The sequence below is a fragment of the Mirounga leonina genome, unplaced genomic scaffold (assembly GCF_011800145.1).
Source record: "Mirounga leonina isolate KUSES-001 unplaced genomic scaffold, KU_Mleo_1.0 Mir_173, whole genome shotgun sequence".
Lineage (NCBI taxonomy): Eukaryota > Metazoa > Chordata > Mammalia > Carnivora > Phocidae > Mirounga > Mirounga leonina.
The window spans coordinates 24683754-24701274 of NW_023270447.1; the positions used below are offsets into that span (position 1 = coordinate 24683754).

General features: G+C 39.3%; 1 protein-coding gene across 1 annotated transcript in view; it reads right to left on the minus strand.

Moving 5' to 3' along the window:
- Positions 1-6379, minus strand: part of SAMD13 (sterile alpha motif domain containing 13) — a 39456-nt gene extending 33077 nt beyond the window's left edge. The window contains exons 1-2 of the mRNA XM_035018160.1: positions 6304-6379; positions 1443-1527 (exon numbers count right to left, since the gene is read on the minus strand). Of these exons, the coding sequence (XP_034874051.1) occupies positions 1443-1495 (53 nt within the window). The 5' untranslated portion in view covers positions 1496-1527; positions 6304-6379. The remainder of the gene's footprint in view (positions 1-1442; positions 1528-6303) is intronic.
- Between the last annotated feature and the right edge of the window lie 11142 nt (positions 6380-17521).

The window sequence follows — 17521 nt, forward strand, 5'->3', positions numbered from 1 at the left end:
TAAAATTGTAGAAAAAGTAAACTACTCTATAGTGACAGATAGCATATCAGTGGTTGCCTGGGGATATGATGGCAGGGAAGGACAGGAGGGAGAGATTATAAAGGGTTATGAGGAAATTTGGGGGGTTATCTTAATTGTGGTAATGGTTCCACGGGTGTGTACAAATATCAAAACTTACAAATTTTATACTTTAAACACATGCAGTTTATTATATGTCAATTATATTTCAACAAAGCTGTTAACTTTTAAAATTGCTTAAAATTAAAAGTTCAATTAATCAGTTTACACTAGTCACATTTCAAATTTTAAACAGCCAGTGGCTACCATTTTGGATAGCGCAAGTGAAGAACATATCCATCACCGTTCAAAGTACTACTTACTGGAAAGCACTGATCTAATTCATACGGGGGCGGGGGGGGGGGGAAGTGCATCTGTTTCTTTTATTTCTCCTACATTCACCTACCATAAACTTCAAGAACGGGATAAGCATGCCAGCATGGCACTGATATATATACATTACAGGAGAATCTTTAAAAGCAGTTTTATTAAGTTTACCTTAATGTAACTTTTCTGTGAAACAAAATATACCCTCTACTCACAAACATGTAGCACACTGTTTCCTCATTTAGATATCATAACTTTTATGGATTATATTTAATTAGTTTTCTCCAAAGCTCAAATTGAGGGCAGTTTTAAACTAAATGACATGGAAAAATGGAAGATAACACTCTCTTGGAACTTACTTTCTCCTGGTAGTCACAGTAGTTATAGCTTCAAAATAACATCTAAATAGGGATATACATATTTTTTATATACTCACAGATATCTTATGAGTTACCCTGAAATATGTAGCATGTTTCAGAATATGCTATATAATGCAACTAAATATTCCTTTTTAAAAGAATCAAGCATATAACTCACAACAAAGTTTCAAATGTGAGAACAGACATGAAAACAGAACACTATGTTATGTACTGAAATGTTTCACATTCAAGGATCAGTTCATAAAATTAGTAGGACAGAGTTGTTCAACTTCATATTCTAACTAAAGCTTTTTTCTTTCCTTTACTACAGGTCTCAGTTTTGATAGAGGTGGTTTTATTTAAAAGGACTGGAATTCTGTTCTGCCCCCACCCTTGTAGCCTATGGACTTGGAAGGCAGAGTCTGTTTGCTCAGTGTTTTGTTTCAATATACAGAATGCGGGGCTGAGATCCTCCACCGTCCCTGTTCCAAAGCCTGACACCCTAACCCTTTATGCACAGTTTGATGCCTGAGTCATCTCTGTCTTAGAAATGGAATAAAGAAAAAGGCAACTGGGGTTGGGGGGATGCAAAATCACCCCTCAACAGTGTATTGTAGTAGATAAGCAAGAAGTATAAAAATAGAAACCAAGTCCCTCTGTTGTTTGCAGAAGCAGAACTCACAAGCCAGTTTCACTTACTTTTTTACACCGACAGAGCCATTTTCCTTGTTTTCCATGTCAACAGATAGCATGGGAAGGCTGCAGGGTTCCTTTACTTCAGCAACTAATCAATAAGGGAGAAAAGCTTGTGTTTAATTCTTAGAAAGTGAGAGAAGAATATATATTCTGAATCGGAAACCCCGTAATGGTCCCTTTTAGAGCTTCACACCAGTTCACGTATGTTTGTTTAAACATCCAGTTCCCTCGGCGATTGGAGAGATGTGATTAAACCTAAAGGACTGGAGGAGATGGATTGGGGTGTTTTCATCTGTACTGGCACTCCCTGCCTTGACAATAAGCATTTGCAAATGAAATTGAATCCTCGTTCAAAACAAGTGCTGTGTGAACTGGCACAGCTTCCTCTGGGTGCCAAGCTCTCACTTAAGACACTGCAACTCATAAATGAGTCAAAGTCGAGAAAAACAATCCCCCTTTTCCTGCCCCTTCAGACCACGGGCTATGATTTCTTTTTCTTTTTTTTAATTGCATTTTTTTTTTTTGTCCACTCACAAACCTTCTATTTTTTCATTGCAATGCAAAAGAGCACTGAAAGCTTTTGTCAGCAAGTATTCCCCTACCTCACATATTCTCAACGAAAGCCTTAAAGCCTCTCTGTGAGATGGCCATGCTGTGGTAAAGCTGGAAGCTCACAAAAATGTCAGATAGCCCTTAGCACAGAAAGGTGGTGCTGGTGTGTGTGTGTGTGTGTGTGTGTGTATGTGTGTAAGAGAGGGGAGGCAGCTCATTAGATTTAGGTAAAAATCACCAAAACATCCAAGGAGATATAGTAGCATCCATCACTTTGTCTTTTTGTTTAGTAGGATGAGAACAGTAAAAAAAATTAAAACCCTCCACAATTAATATGCAATTAGCAAGATGAAAAAGCTATGAACAAAACTGCTTTAAAAAAACTAGTTCTGAAATGTGCTTGTTCTACAGCCGAAGCCATAAATTAAATACATTTCCTCTCAGATTATACTTCGGCACTCTTTCTCTAGGGATTACTCTGACATGACAAGTGCATCATTTAGTATAGTCACAAGATTTTATCACTGTTCGAGAAGTAGATGATTAACAAATAATACTGTTAAGTGTGGGATAATCTTCACTCCTGATACGTACACATACATACACACGTGCACGCACACACACACACACACACACAAACTTCCAGTTGCTAAACCACTTAGATCATTCATAGAGAAATCCAACATTTAATTTACATATAGATATTAACATACATTCACACACCGTTACAGAGTAGACAGAAGATAGTGCTGCAGCTCCATGCCAAAAGAATGATTTCACTTCAGTTGGAAACTGTTACACATTCACCATTTTCTAAGCATCTCAGAAAAAAAACAAAACACAATGATACTCTGTAACACCATCCTACATTGCTTATTATTATTATTATTATTATTTTCTTTTTTGTGGAAGAGTAAAAAGAAAACCTACCTAGAAGCAACTAATACATGTCATTTTTTATAGGCTTATCAAGAACAGCCAAAGAAACCCCAATGTTTTCTTTCACAAAGTAGGCTGGCAAAGGAATTCAATAAGGAGGTACAATTTGACACAGTGAAATAAAACCAGGCTGGCTCTCAGCCAACATGACGTTAGGAATCACACACAAGCTGCACCAACTGCCTTCTGGTTCATGGCTGACTTTTTAAAGCTACAGTGTGCCTGTTCACTTTTGCTAACTACCTTCAGCACAATTAGTGGAAGTGAATGAATCAGGAGTCCAAGAACCGCAGAATTCTCCCTGCACCTGTCTTGTAAAGAAAAACAAGCGGTATCAATAGCCTCTTATTTTCTCCCTCCCCTGCGTTGTTGCTGCATGATAGATCCTTGCTGTTGTTCTGAAGAGGAATGTCATGTTTTGAAAACTATTTTTCTCCCCCATGGGAGAAAAAAACAAGAGAAAATAAAAGAACCCAGCACTATTGGCTATAACCAGTGAATACTCAGAAGCTGCAGTCCTGTGTTACTCTTTCTTCCTAACAGAGACTCATGGACAAAGTTCCCAGGGCTGGTTTTTTGTTTTTTGTTTTTTGTTTTTAAGTAATCTCTTTAAGAATAAGGAAAGCACTGCCCAGCAGAAAATCCTTTTCTTCATTATGCAGGAAGTAACATATTTCAGAGGATGCAAAGTGGATGACCAGATCTTTTGAGAACACCTACATTCTTTTCTTTTGGCATTCAACCTACCAGATGAAGTCAGCCAAAATTCAAAATGAAACAAATCTCATTCTACAAAAACAATTAGTTCTGGGAGTTTTAATCTTAACTGTTTATCCCAGTTGCACACAAAGCATTATTCAACAAATTTACCTAACACTATCTATGAGCACCAGGTTCTATATTAGTTACATATGAAAAAGAAGATACTATGCCAACCCCCAAACATAGTTTCTCCTACCATTCAGGAAATGGGAAGGTGGCATAGAGAGTACTAGGCATGATCTTTTAAGTTACCCTGGTCAATGTCACAGTTCCCTTGCTTGGCTGGGAACCACGGCTGAAGGGAAACATTCCCATTCCACAAATAGGCCATAGATACACAGGAAGCATGCATAGCTGTCATCGAAATAAACAACAATCAATATTTGGACACTTTTAGGGTCAAGATGTCAACTAAACCAAGATAGGGCAGAGAATACAGGTTCCCAAGAAGGATCCTAGAAAAAAAAAAAACCACCTTTGCTATATGACTGCGTAGAGTTCAGGAAGAATTGAGGAGAAAGCGGCAGGTCTCCCTTTTCTTTAGTAATTTTTAAGGGCCCTAGAAGAAGATCAGAAACTATAATCTAAATTTGCAACCTGAATTTCAAAGTCAAAATTTCTTTCCCTTATTCATTCCAAGAATATTAGAAATGTTCAACTTCATGAAAGATCATCATTGATAAAGATTTCAAATGCTCTCTCTACCCAACTTCACCATTGCTCCTTTGAAAAAGCAAACAATAATTTAGGGACAAATTCTAAAAATAATAATAACAACACCAACAATAATTTGGGGACAAATCCTAAGTGTTAATTTATTTTTGAGGACCATTTTTTGAGTCTGGTCAAACAGGTAAGTCTTATCACCATGGATGAAAATGATGAACTCTTCTGGAGATAGAGAGCCCTTTCACCAACAGATTTCATAATGTTTTGGGACTTGATCTGAAATTCCTGAAATGTGCTCCAACTAAATTCAAATGGGTTGGGCTGTGAGTCCTGGGGGGGAAAGGGGGGTTTGGGAAAGGTGTCTCAACAGCACTGTCATGCCATTGCTCAGAACAAAATCAGTTCAGCTCTGAATCTTGGAAGGAGAGGCAAAGAAAATGTAGTTACACCTGACTTTTCCTTAGACACCCCTACAGTAGGAAGGTTTCTGTGAAGTTTCTCCAAGATTTTCTTCCTACGCATAGAGGACATCTTCTCTCTCCCCTGCTGTGATCAAAAGTTTGCTTGTTAGATAATGGTAAGGGTTTCAGAAGGTGATGTAGGAAATCAATCCCATTTTATGGAAGAAAAACAAAAAGGAGTCAAGAAAGCATTCTGAATTCTAACAACAGCAGGTTTCACTTATCTAGTTTCTAACTGTGGAATAAATTGACATTTGTGGGTATAAGTATATATACTAGTACTCACCCACTTCCTCCTCACTCTCTCCAACAAACTGATTTAACCCTCTGCTAATAAAAATAGTGTGTATGCATGTATGTTGTATATGGTATGTGTATGTAGCCTTGTAGCATAAACGAAGTGTGTGTATGTATGTTTATGTGATGAATGTAATGTGCATGCTGTGTGTAATGTGTATGCTCTGTGTTTGTGGCTGGTGTAGAGTGTGTAGTGTGCAGAGTGTGTTTTTATGGGCGCGTGTGTGTAGTGTGTTAAGTGTAGGGTGAGAGAGAGGCAGACAAACAAGATCTTCTGATCCAGGATATTATGGAATGTGTTAGAATAACTTGGAAGATCCTCGTGTTGGGATTCTGAAGCAGAACTTTCAGGCACACTTGGGAATGGGCTCAAGAGGGGAGATGAGTCAGCAAGGGTGGGAAACCGGTGCCTCCGATCGGGCTTCTTTTATTGATCAGCACTCATTCCCCCCACCCCAGCCCCCACCCCGGGACCCAGCGCTGTCCCAAAGGAACCACTCGCCCTGCCTCCCGTCAAGGAATCGGCCCGCAGGAGTGTCCAGCCCACATCGCAGAGTGCAGACCTGGGTCCACGTGGCTGCAGAAGAAATCTCGACAAGTCGCCGGAGGGCAGGGCCAAGCTCACCGCGTCCCTAAGGGCGTCTCGGGGGAGAGGGAGGAGCGGCCTGGAGAGCGAGCGGTGGGACAAGACTGAGGGCAGGAGAGGGGACGCCAGGAAGCCTCTTGGCAGAGCGGCGCCGTCCGAGAGACAAACGACTCGCTGGTGGCACTGGCGACAAGAGGGGAAAGTTTCTGACTAAGACTTTCAAGAAGAAACCGTTCGTCTTTGAGTTTGGGGGCTCCCCGGGGAGCCCGTCTGTGGAAAGGGAGTGTGGGGGTGTGGCGCTCGCTGGGCGCCCAGCCGAGCCGTGCCACCACCCGGTCCCATCCTGCGAGCTCTGCCCCGCGGCCCCGGCGGGCCGCGGCTCTCCGCGGAGCCAGGCACGCTTCTGCCGCCGGTTCCACTCCAGAGTGACAGATTCCACGCTCGCGGGTGCAACAAGCTGCAGGAGCACCGGACACACAGCAGAGACGAGGGAGGGCAGGGCGGTTTTTATTGTGGTTTTCTTCGTTTCCTTTCATCCTGGAGAGGGGAGAGGGTGGCCGCGTTCCCAGTGCCCTCGCAGCACGAGCGTATCACTTACCTCCCCGCACGGCCGGCGCCGGGAGGCTTTCCCCCGCGCAGAGCTCGGCGGCCGCCACGCGCCCAGCCCCGGTGCAGCCGGCCGGGCGGGCGCGCGGCACGCCGGGACTTGTAGTCCTCCGCCGGCGGGCGGGGCGGGGGTCCGAGGGCTGGGGCCACCAGGAAGCGGAGAGGTCAGGAAGGGAGCGCACAGGGCGGGGGCCCTGTGAAAGTCGGGGAAGACGTTTGCAAGAACTTAAAACCTCCAGGGAGCTGGGGGGAGGGGAACATTCCGAGAGAGAGTTTTAAATTGGGGGGTTTCAGGCCAGTACCATTATCGCCCTCACGTCCTGATGAAGTTTTAAGCTGAGTTTGGGCAATAACGACAAAGTAGACCTTTCCCGAGCCAAATTCATATTATTTGGGGCCTTACTCTTCCTTAACTCCGAACGCAAACGTGGCGTTCTCCACTTGGAACACCTTTGCCGTCGTTCACAGAGTAACTCAGTTGAAGCCCGGGGCATGCAAAGGTAGGGTGAATATATAGCACTTTACATTTGTAGAGCACTCTGCAGTTTACAGAACACCTTTTATTTCGTTCATTACGTTGGAACCATAAAACAACACTGAGTTAGGCAGAGAAAAACTTAAGATGCAGGGAGTTTTTTAGTATCTGCTTTATTCATTCCCTTTTCTAACCCTGCTCTCAGCAGCTGGGAAGAGAGTGGGGAGAAGGAGGGCAGATGTGGTGGGTGCCGTGAAAGAAGAGGAACCTGCTGTGAAGGACTCTCTTGAAATAGCTGATGAATAAATCCTTACAAAGTAAGGAGATAAGTAAAACCAAAGAACCTGTGGATTGGAAGAATGGACTGGGAAGGATAGAGACAGAATGCAAGGTTGTGATCAGTCTAGAAGCAATATGGAAAAGTGGTAGATGGATAAGGAAGGAAATGGCAGGTGGGAAAAATGTAGAGACTGAATAGAAGGTTGTGATGAGACTAGAGGCAATATGAAAAAGTTGTATCAAAAAAAAAAAAAGGCAAAAACAACAGGGATTTTAGAAGCCAGATAGAGCTGGGATCCTGGTGTCACTTTGGAGCTAGCTCTATGACCTTGGGTAAGTTACTTAACTTCCCCAAACCTCTTTTTCCTATCTTTAAAATTTCAATAATAATAACTCCTACTTTATGATGTGGTTGTGCAGATTAAAAGAGATGGGAAGCATTTAGTATAGTGGCTGGCATATAATGAGCACTCGATCACCACTATACTAAATATAAATATTATTTATAAATACTAATAAATACTATTATTACCTCCTTTTGTGGAAATATCAAAAGATAAATTGGAGTAGAAGTACTAGTTAGGAGGCTGTGACAGTATTCTAAGTCATAGGTAATGAGAGCTTGAACTACAGTAAAAGAAAGGAAACAGGTATGAGACACTTCCAAGGCAAAATCGACAGAGAGCAGTGCAGTCAACTGGATGTGGCAGTGAGGACTAGGGAACAAAGATGATTGTCATTTCTAGATTGCCTAAGTGGATGATAGGTACAACGGATGGAATAATAGGTTTTAGGGGAAGGTGACTAGTTTGATTTGGGACATGTATAACTTCAGGCTTTCTGACAGAGTGTCAGTTGGAAGTGTGAATTTGGGTATCCTGTGTAGAAACAGAACTTTGAGAGTCAATTCCTTAGGCGAGGGAGTTGAAGATCATGTGGAGTGGAAAAAGGAAGGGCAGGGGCATCTGGGTGGCTTAGTCGGTTGGTTAGGCATCGGACTCTTGCTTTTGGCTCAGGTCATGATCTCAGGGTTGTGAGGTAAGCCCTGCCTGGCACTCCGCCCTCAGCAGGGAGTCTGCTTGAGATTCTCTCTCCCTTTCACTCTGCCCCTCCCCCTGCTCTCTCTTTCTCTCAAATAAATAAATCTTTTTTTTTTTTTTTTTTTAAGGAAGGGCAGCGGAGATGGGCAAGGGGAGGTAAAGAGTCAATGACACCTGGCAGGAACTGCGGAAGTGAAATTGGGAAAGCTGCAGGAGGGCCGTGACTCGGAAGTCAAGGAAGGAAGAAGTGAAGAGGATCTCATTAACAGGTCAAATGCTATAGAGAGGTAGCCAATGACAATAGAAAAGCATCCTGCTGGATTTACAGAACCAGTCTGTTGGGATGGATCTACCTCCGGGAGTTGTTTTGGAAATTTACCAGAGTGATTTTCCTTGTCCCAGGGACTGGGGAGAACTACTGGAATGTAGTTGGTGGAGCCAAAAGATGCTAGATATCTTGCAGTGCCCAGGCTAGGACTGCATAGCAAAGAATTTCCTACATTCTGTGTGACGACTATTCTACTGTCCATTCATGTAGATGAAAAACCTATTTATATTTACTCGAGCCTAGAATCTCTTTTATATATAAACATAAAGTGTTTTTCACACAGTTTTAAGATGTATTGGCTTTTCCTGGAATGCAGTACATTGAATGGCAATACAGTGTTTGGAATTTGAATCACCAATACAGATCATTTTATGGCTGTCCATTTCACGGTGATTCTACAGGTGAATCAAACATCTGATTGCTTCATTGTGTCTTTTAGTTTAGGGATGCCTGAGCAGTTCCATAATGAATCACATATTTACTTTTTCCTTTATATTACAGTTAAGGCATCATTTTGAATTTTTTAAAAAATTATATGTGTAGGTAGTTTACGACTTTCCTTTCACAATGTTAAAGAGCGGATTGCCCCGTATTTGTTATGAAAAGAGGCATTAGGTTTGACAAGGCTGAGAATCATGTATTCAGTCAGTCAACAAATATCTTTTGAGTGCCCATTATGTACTAGGCACCTTTCTAGATACTTGAGCTACATAAATAAATGAAACAGGAGAAGTTTCTGCCCTTATGGAGCTTATACTCTAATGTGAATGGGGGAAGAGGCAGACAATAAATAATAAACATAAACTAAATAAGTAAATTCTATGGCATATTAGAAAGTGTTTTGAAAAAATAAAGTAGGATAAAGGAGATTGGGAAGACAGGAGAGTGTAGGTTGAAAGGTTAAATATAGTGATCAGGATAAATTTTATTGAGAAGGTGACATTCAAGAAAAGTTTTGGAGTTGGTAAGGGAATTGCCGTGTGGATTTCTGAGAGAAGAACATTCTAGAGAGAGAAAACAGTTAGGCATAGGCCACAAGGTGAGTGTGTGGCTGGAGTTTTCAAGAAACAGCCAGGATGTCAGTGTGGCTGGACTGGAGAGAGGAGGACTGAGGGTGACCACTGGGTTGGGACAGGCGATGTAAGGCTTGTAGGGTGTTGTAGGGACTTCGGCTTACACACTGAATGAAATGGGCAGCTGCCAGAGAGTTTAGAGCAGAGGAGTGACATGGTCAGGCATATTTTGGAAGGGTTATCCTGGCTGCTCTATCTAGAAGAGATCATAGAGAGCAATGGCAGAAGCTGAATAGGCAAGGAGCTATTGCGGTAACCCAGGCAAGAAATAATAATGGCTTGAACCAGAGTGGTAACAATGAAAACTGATGTGGGAGAGGAATCACAAATTCCAGAGGACTCAGTGGAAGAATTTCAGGGGTTGGGGAGGGCTGGAACATGGAGACAGATTAGGGGATGTTTGGAGCCTTGCGGGAAGGAGATTTTGGAAGAAGTCTCCTAACATTTCTTTTATTTATTTTTTTATTTCTTGACGTTTTCCTTTATGTGTTTTAATGCTCTATTATTTGATATATGAAGATTCATACTAGCAATAATAACTTCATTGTGAGTTGTATATCCTTTGCCATTATAAAGTGTCTCTGTCCCATTTAATCATTTTTTAAAAACGGTTTATTCTAATAAGGAAATAGGCAATCTTGTAAAAAAATGAGCAAATGGCATGAACATAGATGGGAGGGTTGTAGTCTGAAAGGAGATGGGAGGGTTGTAGTCTGAAAGGAGACAGCAAAGGTCTTCTTGAGAAGGCAGCCCTGTGATTTTAATGAGGCAGGCTTCTATGAATGGAGAGAAAGTGGAGCTGAGGGGAGTTGTAGAAGCCCACTCACTGAGCAGAAGCCAGCTATGTTCTTCAACAACGACCTCTTTACCAGTAATAAACATGATACTTGGATCTCAAAAAGCAAAACAAAACAAAACAAAAAAACCGGTTTATTCTATCCTACTTGAAATTATTTTAATTAGATACGTTTAACTTGATCTGTTATGTCTGTTTATTTTTTGAATGCTTATTGTTTCTTTGTTTTCTCTTCTGCTTTATGCTCTGCTTCCTTTTTTTAATTTTGTTTTGTTTTTGTTTTTATCTTCCTCTGTGTATTAGTTATCTTTTGCTGTGTAACAAACTACCCCCAACCATAGCAGCTTAAAGCAGCACACATGTTTACCTTGTACTTTCGGTGTGTCAGGAATCCTGGCATGGCTTAGCTGAGTCCTCTGCTTCAGGGATTTTTACTGTTCGGTTTTCACAGGTGTTGTACTGGACACCATTCTCAGCTGAGGGCTCCAGTTGGGGAGGATCCACTTTCAAGCTTCCCTACATGGTTGTTGACAGGATTTAGTTCCTCATGGGCCCTAGAGAGCCTCAGTTTCCTGTCACGTGGGCCTCTCCATAGGACAACTCACAACATGGCAGCCGGCTTAATCAAAGCAAGTGTGGGAGAAGAGGCAGAGAAAGGGTGTAAGCAAGACAGAAATCACAGTCTTTAAAAGCTCAACTTCAGAAGTGAAATCCATCAGTTTGCCACATTCTCTTTGTTAGAGACAAGTCATTATGTCTAGCCTACACATAAAGGCATGATACCAGGAGTTGGAGAGCATTGGGAGCCACTTTAGAAGGTCACCGACCGCACTGTAGCAATTTGGAAGTTGTAAAGTGTATTAAATAATATGTTTACATTTATATTTCTCAGTTTACCTTAAAATGAAATGATGGCAAACGATGATGAACTTAATCTACTTTGACTATTTTCTTCTCCCTGCCCTCCCCCTTTATGTTAGTTTGGAGAGCAAATATGATTCTTGTCCCTATTATCATCAAAATATTATCTTTATATTATGTAATTTTTCTTTTAAGCATTATAGCAATTATATTTCATTTTATGACTTAGAATGCTAGTTACTTAAATATAATTTTATGTACAAAGAGATTCAAAGCTCATCACCAAACATTTTCTACCTCATGACTTTCTCATTTGTGAATTCATTATTGTTACTCATCTGTTCATTGTCTTGGTTTTTTTTTCCCTGACAGATTCTTCAGAAGTTCATAAATGTTATGTTCTTGAGCTCTTATGTATTTCAGAATTTCTTTTTCTTACCATTACATATGAAAGGTTAGACCAGGTATAGAAAATTTTTTTCCTTTAATATTCATTAACCACTCTTCCATTTTCTTCTGGTATCTAATATTGTCTGATTTCTTCATTTTTGAGGATGACATTTTTCCTTCAGCCTTTGTGACCATAGGATTTTTTTTTTATGGTCCTTGAAGTTCCAGATAAAAGCTTTTATTAAATTTTCTTGGAATGTGGTGAGCCCTTTCAAAATGTAATTTTAAGATCCTTTTTATTTCAGAAAATTCTTCTATTATGTAAATTTTTTGGTTCCATGTATTCATTCACAGCTTCAAAGATTGCAGTCATTCCTGTCAGTTTTCTCTTATTTGTTTTCTGCCTCTTTCATCTTCCCCCTCATCACTTTCATTCTGTGTCATTTTCCACTAAATTCTACGTGATTTTTTTTTCAATAGCTTGCCCTCCATGTCCCAATTTTCTTCAGTTTAAATTCTACTCCTTGATGCTTTCAGTGTGATTTTCAGGGATTTAATTTTTTCCACTTATTTCCTCTGCTTTTCCAGATTTCTTTTATTTTTACTGTTGCATGGGTCCTGTGCTATTTTTTTTCTTAATCTTTGAAGGAAGTCAGTGAGATCTAGTTGATTTGCTCAAGAATAAAGTGAGCGTCTTGCCTCCCCTTCCCTGTTTACCTGTGTACTGTTTGAATCATCCATCTAAAATGTAAACCAGAGTACTGACTGTTGATGGTTCATAGTCTTTGAACAGTCATTGAGTGATGGATAAGCTGGGACAGGAGGAAAATCTGCTGTAAATAGAAGAGACAGGAAGAAAGAAAGAGGGGGAGGGGGAGAAGGAGAGAGAGAGAGAGATTTACTTATTTCTTTTTTTCCCCTTACTTATTACTAACATTTTTAAACAAAGTATTCAAGTGACTCATAATAATATAAGAAGCAATTTTAAAAACTACTCAATCCCCAAATGAAAATAAAATATCAATACCAGAGGAGAAATAAAAATGAAGATATGAAGCTGGAGCATCCTACAAAGTTGTTAAAATTAAATTATGGCTGAATTTTTAAGCTTCCTGGCAACCAAAGCAAGAAAAAACACATAATTAAAAAAAGAAAAAAACCCCCACGTAATTCAATATATGGTTTTCATTGACTCTAAATGAAAGTGTTTGAATTATTCAGGGGGAAAATTTCTGTAACGTTTGGTTCTGAAAAAAAAAAATAAAAGGGGGCAGGGTTATTAATGAATTTGATTAGTAAATACAATAGTGGCATTCATTAAGCTATTTCTTATAACATTACTTAGTGAAAGGTGGAAACCTGGCATCTACATGTAGTCCAGAGAAGACAAATTCCTGTGGTTCAAATATAGTGGGATCCAAGCCTATTTGGAAGATAATATCTTCTCTTTGGAGGAATAAATAATGTTACTGGGTTGAAATGTACCTTCCAAAAAGATATGTTGAAGTCCTAATCCCCAGTACCTTATTTGGAAATAGAATCATTATGAATATAATTAGTTAGGATGCGGTTGTACTGGAGTAAGAGGTATTCTTGTAAGAAGAAGTGGGACATAGAGAGGAAGGTGCTATGTGAAGACAGAATCATAGAGGGAAGATGAAGGGAAAGACTGGAGTTGTGCTGCCTCAAGCTAAGGGACACCTGGGGCTCCAAGAAGCTGGAAGAGGCAAGGAAGGACCCTTCCGTGGATGTGTCAGAGGGAGGTTGGTTCTGCCAAAACCTTGAATCATACTCTGGCTTCCAGACTATGAGAGCATACATTTCTGTTGTTTTAAGGCACCCAGTTTGTGGTACTTTATTACGGCAGTCTTAGGACACTAATACAGATGGACTGCATTTCATTCAACAGTGTTTTATAAACATTAGTTTTCCCAACCAAGATTTGATATTGGCCACTTTGATATTGGCTATTGACATTTGGTGTTGGACAGTAGAAAGTTTATTAAGGGACTAAAGGAGGTCTTGTGTGCTGATATTGAAGATGAATCCATATGCTTTGAATGATAAACCTGTAAATATTGGTAAAGTAAATGTCCCTGGTGAACATTGTTATACCTAAAATTCACACCTGGAACACTGGTCATTATACCTACATGTATGAAGAGTCAAGTGTACACTTGAAAACAAATCCAGGTTTTTGTTTTTGTGGGGTTTTTTTTTGTATTTTTTTTAACAATGTGGGATCTGTTTTATCACATGAAATAAACATTGCTGAGACGATTTAGTCCAGAAAGTTTACAAAACACATAATACCTGTCCCTTACTGCAAGAATTGGACTGACACAGGATCACAAGCCATAGATCAGTTAGAAAATGCAGGATAATTTTAGTATACTTGATAAGCCAGGATTTGTAACAATGAGTAAATAGTAGATCAAATTGTTGTTGAAACTACCTCTAATTATTGAAAACTCATCACTGGAATACAGGATACCTGCCCTCATGTTCTCCATAGTGGGAAGGATGTATGTATAGACTTCCCAAAAATTGTCTTCCTTCCTTTCTTATTTCTTCCTGTCCAGAGATTTTTATTCCCAGGCAGATGGTACTAAGAAGCAAAAGTTTGTACAGCCTCATCCCCTTATCCAAAGGTCAAATTTTTGGACATTCTCCAAAACACAGCAGCAGTCTAGAGATATGGAAAGGAGGGGGTAGATCTTGAGATTTAGAAATAATCATAAACTCCTGAATTAAAATCATGAAGTTTGCAGTAGAGACATGGCCAATTGGAGGCTGACTCGGTGACAGAAGAAAGACACACTTATCAGCAGTTGTAGGGTGATCGGTTTACCTAGAGTAATGGATGTTATATAGTGAGATGTGTGCCCATAGTGACAGCTGGACACAGAATTAGATATCTAGAAACAGGGAAGGATCTAGTGTTAAGATTCTTATATCCTAAAGTATAAGCAATTTGAAGTAATAAAAATATTAAATAAAAATAGATGAAGCACTTCTCTTACTCTGAAGCACTTAATGTAAGTGATAAAATATATAAATCATTTGTCAAATGCATGGATAGGTTTAAAAGTAAAATGAATGTTTAACATGGTAAAATAAATTATAAGGGAAATAAAAATGTGAGGAAGGAGAAAGAGAATATAAAAATATCCATCACATTTGAAAAAGAACAAAATAGAACTTCTAGAAATGAAAGATGAAAAGATTGAAATTAAAAACCCAGTGGAAGAATTAAGAGTATGGAGGAAACCATAGCTGACAGAGAATTAGGGAGTGAGAAGCATAGATTAGAAAACCTTACACAGGGGCGCCTGGGTGGCTCAGTCGGTTAGGCGACTGCCTTTGGCTCAGGTCATGATCCTGGAGTCCCGGATCGAGTCCCGCATCGGGCTCCTTGCTCAGCGAGGAGTCTGCTTCTCCCTCTGACCCTCCCCCCTCATGCTCTCTCTCTCTCTCAAATAAATAAATAAAATCTTAAAAAAAAAAAAGAAAGAAAACCTTACACAGAATAGGCACAGAAAGACAATTGCTGGAAAATGTGACAGAGAGGTTGAGTCATGGAGAGAATGAGAAGGCTTACTATGCCTCTAATCAGAATTTCAAGAGGAGATAAAATAGGAAAGGACAAAGCAATATTTGAGGACCCAATGAATGAGGCATTTTTAGAACTGATGAAAGATAGTAACCTCAGATTCTAAAACCCAAAGAACCCTCAGTGAGATAAATTTAAACAGACACAGACACATAACCACCTAAACACATTGTTGTAAAACTTCAGAATACCAAAGACAGAAGATATTAAAATTATCCATAAACCAAAAATACAGTTTACTAATAAAGGAATGACATTGAGAAAGGTGAATTCTGAGCAGCAAAAATGGAAGACAAAAGATTGTGGGAAAATATTTTAAATGTGCTGAGAGATAGTAACTGAAATAACTATTTACCCATTAAAACTGCTCGTCGGAATAAGTTAAATTATGCTGTGATAACAAATTAACTCTGAAACCTCTGTGGCTTAACAAAAGTTTATCTCTTGCATTATGCATTAAGGATAGGTCAGAGTGTGCCCTGCTCCACACGGTCACTCAGGGACCCAGGCTGACTGAAGCTCTGCTCTTTCTAGCTTCATCACCAGAGTTACATGAGCGATGAGGTCATTTCAGGAGGGAAAGAGGAACACAGAAGAACACAGATTCCAACTACCTTTTTCTGGAAGGGAAACATGTTACTTCTAGTTACGGTCCTTGGACCAGAATGCGTCAAAAGTCCCACACCATCTACAAGAGAGAGTGAGAAATGAAGAGAATTACACAGATATTTAGTAAATACTTTCTCTACCACAACTATTTTTTTCAAAATGGGGATAAAATAGAGGTAGTTTAGATAAACAAACAAAGAAAATTTAACATCAATAAACTCTTTTTTTTTTTTTAAAGATTTTATTTATTTATTTGACAGATGGAGACATAGTGAGAGAGGAAACACAAGCAAGGGGAGTGGGGAAGGGAGAAGCAGGCTTCCTGCTGAACAGGGAGCCCGATGCAGGGCTCGATCCCAGGACCCTGGGATCATGACCTGAGCCAAAGGCAGACGCTTAACGACTGAGCCACCCAGGTGCCCCAACATCAATACACTCTTAATAAAAGAATTAAGGATGTCTTCAAGAAGAAGGTAAATGAGGAGTGCCTGGATGTCTCAGTCAGTGGAGCATGTGACTACTGATCTTGGGGTTGTAAGTTTGGGCCCCATGTTGGGTGTAGAGATTACTTAAAAATAAAAAAAAAAATTTTAAACATTTTAAAGAACAAGAAGAAGGAAAATGATCCAGAAGGACGTTTGAGTGACAAAATCTAATGTCGAGTAAAGGAAAAGACAAATGGTTGAGTAAACCTGAACAATACAGAAAATACAAATAATAAATAATAAAGTACAATGTGTGGTATTAAAAAATAATACCTTTTAAGGTAGAGTGATGATAGGAGTTACATCCTTACATAATTGGGAAGGTTATAAAAATAATAAGTACAGACTCTGTTAGGTTAAGTATACATATTCTGATTTCAAAGGAACTACTTAACGAACAAAAATAAAGCTTATAATTCCAAAACTAGAGGAGGGAAAATTTTGGAATTAAGAAATTGAATCAATTAAAACAAGGCAAGAAGGGAAAAACAAACAACAGAAAAGTCAGAACAGATAGAAAGTTTAAAAATTGGGGCACCTGGGTGGCTCAGTCGGTTAAGCATCTGCCTTCAGCTCAGGTCATGATCCCAGGGTTCTGGGATCGAGTCCTGTATTGGGTTCCCTGCTCAGCAGGGAGCCTGCCTCTCTCTCTCTGTCTCTCTCTCTGTCTCTCTGTGTCTCATGAATGAATAAATAAAATCTTTAAAAAAAATAAAAATTGATGATAGAGATAAATTAAAATGTATCAATAAAAGTAAATGGACTAAACATCTGGTTGAAAGTGATATTGTGAGATTGGATTAAAAAATCAAAATCTATGTCTGTGCTGGTTAACAGAGACATGCCTAAAATATAAATAAAGAAGAGTTGAAAGTAAAAAGATAGAAAAATATATTTTCAGCAAATATTTTAAAAAAGAGTTGGAATATATATTATATAAAATACATCTTAGGGCAAAAAACTTGATAGACAAAGGAGATCCTTCAGTAATGATAACAAAGTTAATTCACTGGGAGAATAAAATGATTCAATTTTTACATACCTGATAACATAGCTTCAATATCATAAAAGGAAATGTGACATAATTACAAAGAGAAATTGTCAAATTCTCCACTATAGGGAATCATTTAAATGTATCTCTCAATAATTGATAGATAAAATATCCCCCAAAGCATAAAAGATATGATTAGGCAATACAGAAATTGAGTTTATCCTTAGAACACAGAATAGTTTAACCTTTGAAAAATCGATTAATGTAATT